Source organism: Pezoporus flaviventris, unplaced genomic scaffold, assembly GCF_033815535.1.
Source record: "Pezoporus flaviventris isolate CSIRO_AGI_PZ_B2104156 unplaced genomic scaffold, CSIRO_AGI_Pfla_v1 ptg000078l, whole genome shotgun sequence".
Classification (NCBI taxonomy): domain Eukaryota; kingdom Metazoa; phylum Chordata; class Aves; order Psittaciformes; family Psittacidae; genus Pezoporus; species Pezoporus flaviventris.
The window spans coordinates 12033600-12048394 of NW_026892626.1; the positions used below are offsets into that span (position 1 = coordinate 12033600).

At 37.5% G+C, this 14795-nt stretch overlaps 1 protein-coding gene across 3 annotated transcripts in view; it reads left to right on the forward strand.

Annotated features, from left to right (window-relative positions):
* The window catches only part of LMTK2 (lemur tyrosine kinase 2), a 42806-nt gene that overhangs the window by 4806 nt on the left and 23205 nt on the right, over positions 1-14795 (forward strand). For 2 of the 3 annotated variants that reach the window (XR_009746894.1, XM_061473170.1), the window contains exons 2-5: positions 10093-10217; positions 11072-11216; positions 13010-13083; positions 13619-13737. Coding sequence is in view for 2 of the 3 variants with exons in the window: in XM_061473170.1 (XP_061329154.1) it covers positions 10093-10217; positions 11072-11216; positions 13010-13083; positions 13619-13737 (463 nt within the window). In the remaining variant the exon portion in view is untranslated. Of the gene's footprint in view, positions 1-10092; positions 10218-11071; positions 11217-13009; positions 13084-13618; positions 13738-14795 lie in introns of those variants that run through there. The other variant, XM_061473171.1, reaches the window with a different exon arrangement.

Consider the following 14795-nt stretch of genomic DNA (forward strand, 5'->3'; position numbering starts at 1 on the left):
CTCTCTCGGCCTTTGGCTGTAAAGTGTCTGGACTTTGCTACAACTAAAGCAGTCCTTATAGGAGGAGGTCACTTCCTGAGGTTATTTCTCACATCTTGAATGCTTGGGTGTGTTTAATAATTCCTCAGATATCATTGCAACATGGTAGGATAGCACTGATCAGAGACAGCCAAAGGTATGCTGTCAGGCACAGGTCACTGGTTTCAAAGGGCTTATTAGTGCTGGTTTTGCCCCACTGTATGAAAAAAAAAAAAAAGGAGTTTGTTACCTAGTGAGATCCAGCATTCTATTTGAAAATCACAGAAGACCAAGTTAAATTTTTTAGGGCTACTGAACAACTGTCAGGCAAATTTGAACGTAAGTGATTTTTCTGACATGTGCTGTAGTCTGGTTTCAGTCACCATCCACGTGTCATATACCTGCACAGGATAAAGGGACCCTTGGTCACGGTAATGCCAGAGGCTGCAGAAATCATAGTTCTCTGTTTTGGTCCTAACACTCTGGTTCTGCACCAGCAGGACAGCACATGGAGCACTGGAGTCTTGCTTAGATTTCATTTTGGGTCTGCCTTTCTATTTGGTGTGTGCATCTATCTGGAACTTGATATAGGTCTGGATAAAATTTGCGATAGCTTCAGTGCATTTATTGCTCTGGATAAGCTGTATATTCAGAGCAGTAAATAAGTTCTTGCTGTATAAGCTCTTTGTTTTCATTGTACTGCTGTAATAAGAGGTCTTGAGCAACATCAGTGGTAGAAATATTTTGTAGACGCTTTTATAATCAGAAATGTACAAAGTGTATCAGGATAGCTGTTTCAGCCTAGATGTGTAGTTGAAGCACAGCCTGTAGCAAGGTATTGTGCCACATGTAGCTTAGGCAAGATGATGGTGTGAAACAAGTTGTGTCAGTGAATTTTCTTATGAGGGATTTTAAGTATGAAAAGCTGGTACAAAGTAACACCGTGTCCAACACTACTACAGTTACAGAAGGTTCCTTAGTGGTAAGGAAGCATCACTGCAGTGGCCTGAGTAACATAACATTTTTAGAGACTACCGTTGCACCCTGACACTTCTTTGTTGGGAAAGAGGTGTAGAAGAGTTTAATAGTAGACTTCTGAGTGCTGCCTTTTAAGCTCTCAGCCTGTAGACCAGATCCAGTTTTCCAAAATCAGTCATTCTATGGTCTGTCCTTCCTAGGGGTCCTTCAGCTGTGAATAGGGATGAGAAATAGAGCTGCATAAGTTCTTCTGACAAAATGCTGCTTCTTTCTTTCTTTCTTTCCCACATTTCTTAACTTAGTTGTGCATCGTAGTTGGAAATGCATCTACTGTAAAATCAAGATTCTAGAAAATCCCATCTTGTGAAGGTTGTGTGTAATCTCTTTGTGCTGCTTTAAATGACTGTGGTCTACCTACCCTGTTTTAAAAACATCTACAACTCCAGTGCCTCGCTATTGGAGAAATGGTATAGCAGATGAAAAATACTGTACTTGAGCAGGGATTGTCAAACCAACATCTAGCAGTATAGTATAAAATATGCTCAGTAGGATTTTTTATGTATATCTGTGTGTTTGTACACATACAGAGTCTTAACAATCAGATGGTACCTTTGCAAGATGATAATGCTACCCAGATTTTCCAGGAACACTGCCATGAAGACCTAGGGTACATAATTATTTAACATGTATATTTTTTACCTTGTCTTAAGATGTCTTTGTGCAAACATCAGATTCTAACACTGAAACTTCAAACAGATCTCACTCTATAAACACTTGAAGTACTAGCCTATATTTAGTCCTTATTAAAATTGAGAAGTATGCTGTTGTGTGAGTAATTCTTTGACATTACTGGGAAGACTTGTAGTGTAATAGGATAAGGACAGAAATGTGAAGCTAACCCCAGCTCACACTTTTACTAGTTACTTGCTGTTCAACCAATGCTCAGGCCAGGACAAGCTTTCATTGAAAGTGAGGTTTTGAGCTGTGGTGTTCGGAGGGTGCTGTACTACGTGAGAATCCAGCATTGCCCCAGATATTCTTGCCTCAGGATGTGTAACCTGTGCCACCTTTATGTACAAATTGGACTTAAGTGGCTGTAGAAGCTCATTTGAAGCACCTTGTAAAGTAATTAGGGGGAGCATGGGATAAAATAGTTTGGAAAAGTGTTGGCTAGGTTGTAGGATCAGGCTTCTTTAACAGACTTTACTCTTTAAGGACAAATGGGTGGGTTGAGATAATTTACCAAAAATTGTTGACATAGAGTTACACATCCAGATGTGATAGGAATTAGCTAAGGTTACTTCTTGGAAATTGCATAGGACAGGAATGATTTTTGGGGTCGCATGTCCACAAAAAAAACGTTTAACTATGGAACTGGCTATTGTCACTGTAGAGCTATATCCAGAACATGAGGTGGGTTGGAGGAATGTGTCAAGGGATTTTTTAATTGCTTCATGGGGGGGGAAATTTCTGTAGGAAATTGTCACTTGCTGTCTTAGTTACCCTTACTGCTGAGGATTAACTCATGTAGGGAAGAAAAGCTGGTGGTTTTTCAGAAGAATTGTCCTGTGCACATGTATTGGCCTTCCATCTCACCCACCTCCCCATGAGGGACTTAAATAATAGAGTTCTGGGGTGTGATGGGGATTGTAATGGTTAAGTTGAGTAGAGGGGTGAAATGTTTCTATCTACAAGTAATTTGGGCAGCTGTAGTTTTAAGTACTTAAGAGGTTGCTTTTTTTTTTTTTTTTCCTTGAAACCAAAGGTAGGAATTAAGATTTTCCACACTTGTAAGGAAGAAGGGGAAACAAAGGTGATAAAGTGCTTTTGCATAAAGGTATATTTGTAGTGTCTGTACTGAAGTTTGTTTTTGCTACTTGTGTAAACTTTGCATTATCCAATGTAAGGGTAGCAATAATGTCATGAGAGGGCAGGCTTTTGGAGTAACTCTCTTTAATAAAATTTTCAATAGTTCCAGATTATTTTTATTGCTTTAAATTTTTAAACATTTCATTTTTCTTTGAACAGCAATAAATACTACAGATCTGAAACCTGAAAAGTTAAGGTATAAACAGAGAACTTCATTGAAGTTTGTTAAGAAGTATTATGTATGTCTGTTCTTAGGGATTTGCCCAGTGTAAGAACATTTCCAGTCTTTGCTTGAACTACTTTGTACATATGGAAACAGTTTTAGATTTCATTAAGGTGCTGGCATTGCACTGAGGACACAAAGTCAAAGGAAGTCATCTGAGATCTTGGGAGTGTTTCTTCCTGTTGTGCTGGTAATGGTCATTCAAATCAAAGGGATGATTGGAATTTGGAGTGCCTCTCATGCTAAAAGTCTCTCTTCCACTCTTTTTTTCCTCCCAGAGGAATCTCTGTAGTGCAAATAACACTCCTTCAAAACTTGTGTTGAGTTTTTGATTGCTTGTGTTGTATCTTAGTTGAAGGTTGATGGCGATTTGGATGTGGTTCTAGTACAGTATTTTAAAGCCTGCTGTAATACAGTATTGCACAGCTAAATGATGGTACTACACACATTTCTGCTGAAACTTAGTCTCAAAAACGCTGGGGTTTTGGCTCAGTTTTTAAATGGAGCATAGCAGGAAAAACTTGAGATTACAGGAATGCAGTAACTAACGGAATGTGATTTGATTTTTGTTTTGTTTTTTAAATACAGGAGCTGCCATGCATATAGTGCTACACCTTCTCGTACAAATTGGACATAACGCATTTAGATGTGTCTAAAATTGTTTTGGAGAGGCGTTTGTTTTAGTATTCCGCCTGTTACTTGTAGGCATTTAGAATTTATAGGCCTTGTATCTGTACTGGTTTTGTGCATGTTAATAGCAAACCTCTGAAGATTTCAGGGAGTAAATAAATGCAGAAGAAGCCCTTTGTGAGGAAGAGGTGATGATCTGAACCCAACTTGTGAAGAACTGGGTAGGAGTCGAGAACACTCTCAGCAGTTGCTAGCATAAGGAGAATGACAGCATTATTTAGGAAAGTCGATGCTTTTTAGAAGTCTTTTTTATTAAAACCACTGTAAATTAGGGTGGTGTTATACTTTTTAACCTGGTTACATTAATATCCTATAAATGCAAGTAAGTAAATTGATCAAGTTTACAAAACATGCCAAAGTAGCTATGGAGCAAAGTTAATTTGGTCATTCATTGGTATTTTAAAGGCTGCCCTGTTCTGACATGCTGTCAGAAAGCACCATCTCAGTTCATGATCATGTAATTTCAGGCTGTCCAAGAGACAGTTTAAATGACTGCTGTCATGTTAGATACTGTGCTGGAAATAGTTATAGCTATTAGTGCAGAACTGCCATTTAAATAGCTGCTCTTGAAAGAAAAGAAGCTCTTGCTTATGCAGTGGGACTGTTGTTGCATAGCAACTACTGTGCTGAAAGCTTAAAATCAGATGCTCCCTTGCAGTTCACTGTGCCCTGATAATGCTTAATTTATCTGGGCCTGGCACTACCTTTATCACAGTAGTGGATGTCTTTCATTAGTGTACTCGGTAATGTCTGTCACGTACACTTTTCTTTTTTCCCCCAAGCTTAGAACTGTGTGGTATTGTGAGGTTTTTAGCCCTGTTTCTTCAAGGCTGAGACCTCAATGTGACTAATCATATTGAACCAAATTTGAGAGAGTCGGAGTTAAAGCATCATGGTCTGGTAGAATGAAAGGAAGCCTGTCATCCCTCCTATGGACAGGCAGGCCTCTATTGTGCTGAGGGGTGGCTGTTGGTTGGCAAGTGAACGGGGATGAACGTTTGGCTAGCTGGCATGTCTGTTGCTCCTAACTAATGGTAGCAAAGGATGCTGCAGGTGGATGATGTGGGTACTTGAGAGTACTATGGGCATACTGGGAAATAGATAGAGAAGGAAACCAGTTCTAGTGAGAAACAAATGTTTGTTTGCTTAGTTACTGCATTTGGTAGTTGAACTGTCTTATGAAGAAAGACCTGAAGGAAACTTAAGAAGATACAGAGAGTCCTGACCTATATAAGTTGCTTTGAAATATGCTTTGTATGAAAACAACATTTTTCCACCCCTTAAAGCATTCTGATACATACTGAAGTGTATGTTCTCATGCCTGTACTTGATCCTGAGAATGCCAGTATAATTTATCATCATTTTCAGTGAGCATGTTCATGTACTTGCCTGTGTACAGGGTTTGACTTCAAATGTGCTGTGCTCAAATTTAGACTTTAGTGTAAAATTTGCTTATGGAACAGCCGTGTTCAGAGATGCTGAAGAATCTGCTTCAATAGTTGTTAAATAAATACCTACCTCAGCCAGGGCTTTGAATTGTTTGTGATGCCATGTACTACTTAAAAAGTGGGTAAATAACAGCATAGAATCAGTATTTAATACTGTGAGGCTTTGAAAATAGACCTTATTTTCCGTGTTGATAATTTAGGACTATCTAGATGCCATTTTGAGATGGAACATTTACTAGCACAGATCTTTGTAAAGCATTCTGTTGTGTTAACCTTGCAGTAACACATATAGTAACACAGACACACTGCATCTCCTGCTTTGGTTTAATATAGTAGTGATATAATCCAGGCCTCTTCCTCCTGCTTCAGTAGTTCTGGATATACCAGACCAAAGTAGTCTAGACTGATTTTAACTACAGGAAACCTTATTTTGTTGGCATTTTATATATAGTATTTTCTTGGATCTGTTATGCAGTTCTTTTCCTAAAGAACAGATTCCGAGTTCTGGATAGATATTAAGATGTAGTAGGTTGTTACTGCGTAGGGTTACATTAAATATGGTAGGATTTTAAACTGGGATGATATGTTGGGTAAATTTATTATGTTCTCTTTTATAATCTATTATGTTAGGATTCTTCTGCGTTCATTATGAAATTGTGAATGGTATTTATTGGACTTTATCTAGATTTAGATTAAAATGAATTAAATTTTCAATGTATTTTAACAGTTCTTTTAATTAAAGAAAATGTTTCTGTACTGACTGTATAAAATGGTCCTCTGTATTTAACTGAATGGATTTATTTCTGATTGCTCTTTTGGTCAGAATCTTACAATAAATAGCTATTGTTCCTTCATACTTTGACAATTTACAAACAGAAGGAGTTATTAACCATTTTCTACTTTTTTGATTCCAAGTCATTTTACTAAGCTCCAGTGCATTAATCATTGGATAGAAATAGTTGAAAATGCAAAAGAGGTTGTTGTACTGCGGCAGATTTTTCAGCACTTTGTCAAATACCAGTTCCAATACTTAATCAGGGACTTCCATTACTGAATATTTATTCAAGCTATTAAAATAACTTCACTTATAATAAATCTTAGCCCAGTTACAGGTTGCCATCATTTTATACTTTGCATTTTTCTTTAAATGAAGTGCAAATTAAAATAAATATCAGTTATTAATGACTATGTGAGAGACTGGAAAGTTTATCCAAGTGGAGCTGGATTCTGTAATTCTTATTAAGTAGCTCTTGTGTGAGTCATCTGAAATGCTCTTCTGTAAGTGTTGCAGGAACTTGCCCATGATAATTGGTGTTTTTCTTGTATTAAAGCATCTTTTTATATCTTTGTATGTGAAATTTGCCTTGTGCTTCTGGAAGTTCAGATGACTTCCATCTTCTTAATGAACTGTAAATTGTTAGTTGCCTTTTCAAAGGGGATCTTTATTCCCACCCCCTGTTTTTACTTCATTACTTACTCCAATTAATTGCTGTTAGTTCACAGAGGTGTTTTTTTTTTTCTTGGGAATTATAAAAGGTCCATGAGGTTAGGAAGTAACATAGTGAAGAGCAGCAGTATTTTTTTGGGTTCTGTATTCATTCCAGGACACCTAAAGGAGATGGTTAAATGTAGGGATTTGTCAAACACCAGTCAAACACCAGTCAAACACTTAGATTTTAGGCTTGATAAATATGCAGGTTTTCTTTACAGAAGGAATTCCAACCAAAAGATGTTGTTTCTTTCATATGAAGTAACTCAATACATGTGCAGTGTATCTGACATGTACAGTGAGTACAGCTTATGATTGTTAGTGTTCATGATGTTTAATTTTGAGTTAAATTAACCAGAAAACTGGTATAGGACCACCAGGAGCCTGAATCTTCCTTGTTGGATTTGCTGTGACAACTTATAACTTCAGAGAGGTCAAAAGTGGTATCCGGAGTTGGAGCAACTATGATAATGTTTATGTGAACACACATCATGGTCTCGCTGCTGTAGCTGTCATTGTCTAAGGGCATGAGTGAGAAGTCTGTAGGTAGAGGTAGCATATTGTACTGGTCCAGCTAATACAGTTACAATAGATGTGCTTTGAGGTGCATAAGCCCCTTGTGAGGTCTGTAAAAGAAGCAGTAAAATTGAAAGTGGTAGAGCAGATTTGAATAATTGCTCCCAAGTTTCAGTAGAGGCTGATCAAAAAGACCATCTGGAAGAAGATATGGTATTTGGAGCAGGGAGGATGCTAATGAGAAGTAATAATGCTCATCTCCTGTGGGGAGCAGAAGACACTGTAAAATGCATGTTAGCCATGTGGGCTTCCAAAAGGAGATGTTAAAGTGAACCATAAACCCAAAATAAAAGTTTGATAGCTGTTTTAGTGTTGTATACACATGACAGCTGAGATGCTTTGTAATTCCCTCTTAAGGATCTGCTCTGAAGTTAGTCTTTGAATAGCAGTGTCTTAAGACATACTAGTGATGTGTTCTCTGAATAAGAAAATGTGCCCTTGGTGTCAGAGTTCATATAGGGATTTACTTTTGCCTTTCTGTCTGTCCCAGAGGCATCTGGTACACTGGATGAAGCATTCCGGAGGGTTCAGAAGTCTTGATCTTCTACTGGGAGGACTATATATTGTAACTGTGGTGATGTGTTTCCAGGTGGTGTTAGCGGGGGAAAATCTGTGTCTGTTCAGCAGATAGTCTGTGGCGAGTTGACTTCTCATTTCAGTGGAGTTGGTGGTGAGGAAGTTGTTTAGAAATTAGGTGGGATGGTTTTAGAGAAATGTCTTTAAAATAATACTTCTAATCAGTGATACCTGGTAGCATAAATATGTTTACTTTTTTGTAGTAAAGCTACCTTCTGTGGCTTGGTTTAGAAGTTCAAAGGGAATCTCTTAAATTTTATCTAAAGCCATGTTACCTGTGTGTTTGTTACAGTAATTTAGCTAATGACTTCACCAAATGCTTCTATTTGTGGTTTAGGTAATCGTCAGTCTGCTTTGCTACTGAACATCTGAAGGAAGTAATCATGAATCAGCTGTTACCTTTCCCCTTTTTCTTGTTGATGCTTACAGATGGAAAAACACATGGGTGTTTTGTAGAAGACTTGATTTAAATGAACATAACATGAACATCCCTGAAGACATCCCCGTCTTCAGGGATCTTTTTTCTTCTTACCATAATTTTGACTAAAAGGAGGCAAGGGGCCTCATATTGTGGTTGATCTGTGTTTAAACAATACGTAGATAGTGTCTGCAGACAGTGTTCATGTTCTCTAATGAGGCTGGAATGCCAGAGCTATTGTGGGAACTAGAAACAGCATCAGTTGTTTGAAAAACTTTCTTTTTGGCTAACCTTTATAGTTGTATGGATAATGTTCCTAGTTGTAGAGAAAATATGTGATCTTCCAGGAGTATGTTGACACTCTTTAAAGCAGTATTTTGATTATGGCAATTTACTCTTTACATGTAATTAAATGTTCTGTAATTGTTCTGTGGAACATGATGAAAAGCTATAGCTTTTTCTGGAAATCTCTTAATTTTTATAGTTTTTGGAAGGTTTAAGAGTTAGATGGACAAGTTTGTATGTCCCTTAACTAGTGATCAACTTCTCATTTTATTTCTGAGGCTTCATTTACACTGTAGTTTGCTGCCAAAGAGTCCCATTGATACTCAGATGTTCCCATAAAATCCAATTGTTCCAAGTCACCTGACAGTGTTAAACATTAATACTGATGTCATATCTAAATATATTTTAGTCAGATGTTTAGATTGGATATAAGGAAGAAATTCTTTCCTGTTAGGGTGGTGAGGCACTGGAATAGGTTGCCCAGGGAGGTTGCTCCATCCCTGGCAGTGTTCAAGACCAGGTTGGACGAGGCCTTGGGTGATATGATTTAGCGTGAGGTGTCCCTGCCCATGGCAGGGGGGTTGGAACTAGATGATCTTAAGGTCCTTTCCAACCCTAACTATTCTATGATTCTATGGTCCAACTACTTTTCCAGTCCCTGTGGTAGTATCATTAAAAAAACAAACCCCCAAGATGTGTGCTGTGGTCTCCCAAGGAGCTATATATCTTTGTTCTCTATTTAAGATGAAAATAGGGATGAAAATAGGTTCAATTCCCTTAGCAAAGACTTAAGTTTTTTATAAAATGCCACTTCATTTTGATCCTCTGTGAATAATAATAACCTGGCTTAATCACAGAAAATGTGTTGTAAATTGTTTATATATAGTTACTTGGAAGTGTGTTTGCAGTATGGTTAGGGATCATGTCTAAAATTGTGAAATGGAGACAAATCACCTAATGAATCACAAGTAGAAATTGGGCTGGAGCTGATTAGATCCATTGCATCTGTGAAAGCAACTTGTATATTTGGCAGACTGTCACGAATGCATTTATTGGAAGAGATGGTATTGCTTTGCAGTAACGTATTTTCAAGTTGTACACAGTTTAAGTGAGGATTTCTTCTAGCTGCCTTTTCTCTCAGGACAGATGTGTTAGCTCATCAGAAATGTCTTCATAAAGGCCAGATTTCTAGTATTTGTGTTTAGATATCTGTAAAAATTTGTTGAGTTAAACAGAATCCTGAGGCTCAGGACTATCCCTGCTCATAACCTACTCTGGTATGTCATGTTGGCTGTGGCCTCTTAGCTTGAATCAAGTCCAGAATGGTGCAGGCAGGTGGTAGAACATAGATGTATTTTGCCAGTCTTTCTTTTCTGCTCTGTTTCCTCTTATTTTGTTCATATCCACAGAGTTAAATGTTCAAACTCTGTCTTTTAAATAAATGCAGATGGACAATATGTTTTGAAGGATCTTCTTAAAATGCTAAACATTTATTTAACACCACATACATGCTTATTTCTAGGAGAAGGAGCTACAGCTGAAGTTTCCTCATCTTTTGTGATTCTGTCTATATGTGCTCTAGTAGTACTGGTAACATTGCTTGCAAACTGTGCTTCCTGCTGTAAAGACCCTGAGATCGATTTCAAGGTAAGCATCTGAAGTTACAAATGTATATACAAGTGGCATTCTGATATCCAGAATACTTCCATGATGATTTGTGATAATGCACTGCAGTTAGTGACACTTAAGTGTCTCTGTACATTCTCTCTTCTGAAATAGCCAGCAACTGTATTTCTACATGCTGCAGAGTATTGCTGCAACTATTTATTTTCAGTACTTGGACCATGCTGCAGTAAGGAACTTTATTGTCTGTTCAGAGTCATTACGAGCCCTCAGGATCAGCAGTGAAAGTATACCCTTCTGACAATTTAGCTGTGAAGAACCTTGTTGTTCTGTGTATCCTTTTGTCTGTTTTAGTCTGCTGGCAGGGTTTAAGACATTCCTTTTGGGTAAGAATAGCAAAGGTACATATCCACTGTAGCAAAACCCTTGAGAAATTATCATCGAGAAGCAGTTACTTTTGGAGCATTGGTTGTTGGTGTTCCTAAAATTGAGTTTTGCTCTCATTTCTAAATGGAGAAGATTCGGCCTGGGTAGTGGATGTTAATTCCTTTGAAGCCAGTGATAGTATGTAAAGTGAAAAACAACCCCCCCCCAGAAAACCCCCCCAAAACCCCCAAATGCACCAGCCTGCCAAACCCTCTCCCCCCAACAAACCCTAACAAAGCAACAAGCCACCTGTTTTTATTGAAAGCAGTACTTGATACTTTAACCTCTTCTAATCAGTAATGAGTTGAAACTAAGGATTAGAAAACAAAATCTGTTACTGTCCTTGAAAAATAGCTAAGCCTCCTTCCCATTGCTCATTCAAACTGAAAGAAATGTATTAGTACTAATTTTAAGACAAAGATCAGCTTGTTTACTGAGATTTCTTTTTTCAGGAATTTGAAGATAACTTTGATGATGAAATAGATTTTACACCTCCAGCAGAAGATACTCCATCTGTTCAGTCTCCAGCAGAAGTGTTTACTCTTTCAGTTCCCAATATTGCTTTACCAACTCCCTCCCAGTTTCCATCTCGCTCAGGTAAAACACTTTTTTAATGAAAAAACAAAAGTGGATAATTTCAATGTCAAAAATGGAGAGTGGATGATTGTTTGACTTTACTGTAACAAATTGTTACATACATGTAGATAGAGTTATATTTTGTAGGGTACAGGATAAAATGTGAAGTATTACTTCAAAAATCTTAACTTACAGCAGGCTGCCATGTAAGTTAGTTTAAGAGAATGAAACTAGCTTAAATAAACCTCTCTGGAGTACTTTCAATATGCCTGTGTATACATAAAGGGTTTGAAGTAGTCTAGGATGTTGGTGACTTTTGCTCTTCAGTGGTTTTCTTCATGGCTAAGTTGTCATTGGATTTTAGTAATTAGCCTCAAGTGGAAACAAGAGTGAATCTCCTGCTTTACTGCAGTGCTACGGTTTCAGCTGCATTGCTTTCTTAATGCCGTTGTAGACTTTTCATGCTGTGAATGTGCTGTTGTTAAGAGAGAGCACTAGATTTCTTTTCCCTATGTGGAAGGTTTCTTGGAATGTATTTTTTAAAATACAGGTTTTGTAAGAGAAAAAAAGCATCTTAAATATTACAAGTACAACTTAGCATAAAGTAGCCATTCTCATATTATACTACTTCACATTTTTACATACATTGCTTGTGTTGCTTAATTATAAGATGTTCAGGGAAGCTTCTATTAAAATTTCTGTACCTACAGATTCCACGAAACTGCCAGTGTGCCTTTAATACACAAAACTTTTACTCCTCAGTGTTTTCATGAGTGAGGGAAAATCCTCTGTGAAGAAATTAATGTCAGCTTTTCTACATTGCCATAATTGTTAAAGCTATACTTTCTGTCAAAGTTATTTTGCCAGAAATAAGGCAGCGTACTTGAGTAAGGTACTCTGGTGAAAATACAGCTGTACTGATACAGCTCCTAAGCCTACTCCATGCTTAGGAGCACGTTGACAATGCTCCTTATGTATTATACAGCTATAGCTGTTCCAGTAAAATGATACTGGTGTAAATGTAGTTTGTGGACATAAAAATGTGGGCTAGAATTCTCAGTTAGTCAAGTAGTAGTGATAAAAAGTTGTTGTGTTCATCTGTTTATTAATGTTCCTAACCAATTAGGCAGCAGAGGGATAAACAATGCTGAATCTCCTCTATTTACATAGAGTCTGCTGATGTTACTGTCCATCCTCTGTCAAGATCTGGGTCTTGTTTTCTGTCCTTTCCCTCTCTGGGCTCTTTATGTGAAGTATTTTTAGTTGGAAAATGTCCTCCTTCCAGATGGGAGCTATAAGTAGGGCAGTTGGGCTGAAAAATAAAGCCGTCAAACCCCTTCTCTTAAAATGGTAACTCTCTATGTAACTATAAATGTTAAGATGTACAAGCAGTGAATGTTGTCTTGGTTTTTGTGCTTTTATTTGCATAGGAAGCTTTAGGTTATTTGCCTTATCTAACTACAGGGTATGATACATTTTTGTATTGGAATTAGAACTCAGCCTTTTTTGCTTTCTTACTGAATATGTTAAAAACCAAGAAGTTTTACATTTTGTAAGGAGAATCACTGCTTTTGTAGGGGGTATACTCTAGTATGGTTTAGAAGCTGCAGTTGATAGAAGTTTCACTTCAATGCTGTAGTCACATTACCTTCGTACTTCATGTATGTCTAACTAGGTTTTGTTGTTTGGTCTGAATGTAGTCCTGTCATTGGGAATAAATATTGTAGGAGCTTGCACTATTTCCTCAACAGTTGGTAACTTTGGCCATCTGAGTGGTTTGATACATGTTGCATTTGTTCCATTGTGTGTGACAGATGGATCAAAGCCTCAAGTTGCACGTCAGAGTCTAAACTATATCCAGGAAATTGGAAATGGCTGGTTTGGAAAGGTGAGAAGTTCTCTTTTAATATTGTACTGCAATTTGAATCTTATTCCTAATGGGTAAGGTGACTGTATTTCCTTTATAATGGTACTCTAATAAAAAAAGAAGGTAATAACATAAGAAAAACTGAAACTGGATATTTCCTTGCATGAACTTTGTAGGTTTAATCATAGCACTGATCAGTGCTTCTTTAATTTGCACATAGTTTCTGTCTACAGTTACTTCCTAGGTAGACACTTCCCTCTGTGGGTTTGAATTAATACATTCCTGTTATTAACAATTATTTCAAGGAAAAAAATCCTAAGTAAATAAGTGGTCTTCACTAGAAAACATGTTTTCTCGAAGTTTGTGTAGATCAGTTGTTAAGATTTATTAAATAGGCATGTGAATTGGCAAAGCTCTGCAGGTATTGACAATGAAAGATCTTTCTTGCAGCATGTTTTTAGCTCTTGTTTCTCTTGCAGGGAAACTCTTTTTTTTTTTTTTCTTTTCCTTTTGGCTAAGGACACCATGATTCAGTGATTATGTTGATCTTTTTCAGGTTCTGCTTGGAGAGATCTACACAGGCACTAGTGTAGCAAGGGTAATAGTGAAGGAGTTGAAGGCAAGTGCAGGTCCAAAGGAGCAAGAACAGTTTATAAGAAATGGAGAACCATACTAGTAAGTAATGATTCACAGCTTGGTTAACTTACACACTTCATACTACTGCATGTGGCTTAGGGACGTTTCCTTTCAGTGATACTGTCTCTGCTGCCCTCCCTTGTAACAGAGATGCTTGTCTTTAAAAAGTGAAAAACAGTCTATCCAAAGTGAGCAAAAGTTGAGTTTGCTTAGAAATAAAAATAAGGTCTTTGCTTAAATGCGTTTGGTAGTTATTGCTCATGACTGAAAAACGCACTTGGTTTAGTTTATCAGATTTTCTTCTACAGCTGTTTGGAACAAACTCCCAGTGCTGCAGACTAGCCTTATGCCCAGTTACTTGCCTCTGGGAATTGAGGTTTAACATCTGTACTTGGCTTTCCTGTTAGAAGCAGGGGAACTGGCAAGGCTTTGTCTGTTGTCAAATACACATTATTTTCTTCACAGTTCCCTTTTTGAAAAAATTAATTGATAAAAACTACTTTGGCTCAGGCAGCTTGCCAGGAGGCTTGTGCACCAAAAACCCTGCCTGAATTACAATCCAGGAGAAGCCTACAATTGAGAAAGCAATTGATCTGACTGGAAGTGCCAATGAAGAGGATTGTTTGGTGTTCTTTCTGTTGTATTATGCTTGGAGGATACTCATTCCTAGGGGTTGAATTTTTGTATACTAGAAAGGAATTTTGTGTATGAGAGGGAATGTAATTTCTCTTGATAGCGAGAATTCTCTGAAGAGCTAACTGCCACAAGTTAATGGCTTTTGTAGATGACTGGAAAAGAGAGGCCTGTTGGAGTTCACTAGACATACATCACAATGTGGTTTACCTTGCCTGAAAATGCTACAAGTGAATGGTCACAGAGAGCTTTCTATTCTTAATGCTTTTTAATGTCCTAGTTATATTTGCATTTAGGCTTAAATTGTTGGCAGAAGAAAAAGATCTCATTCCTTCTGCTGTATTGACACAAGTGTTTTTAAGCAATTATGAAGTAGTAACTGATTTGGCTGGGAATTAAGCTGGCTAAAAAAATGTTTAGCTTTTAGCCAGATTGGTTCCTTGCTGTAGTTCACAAACCAGTTG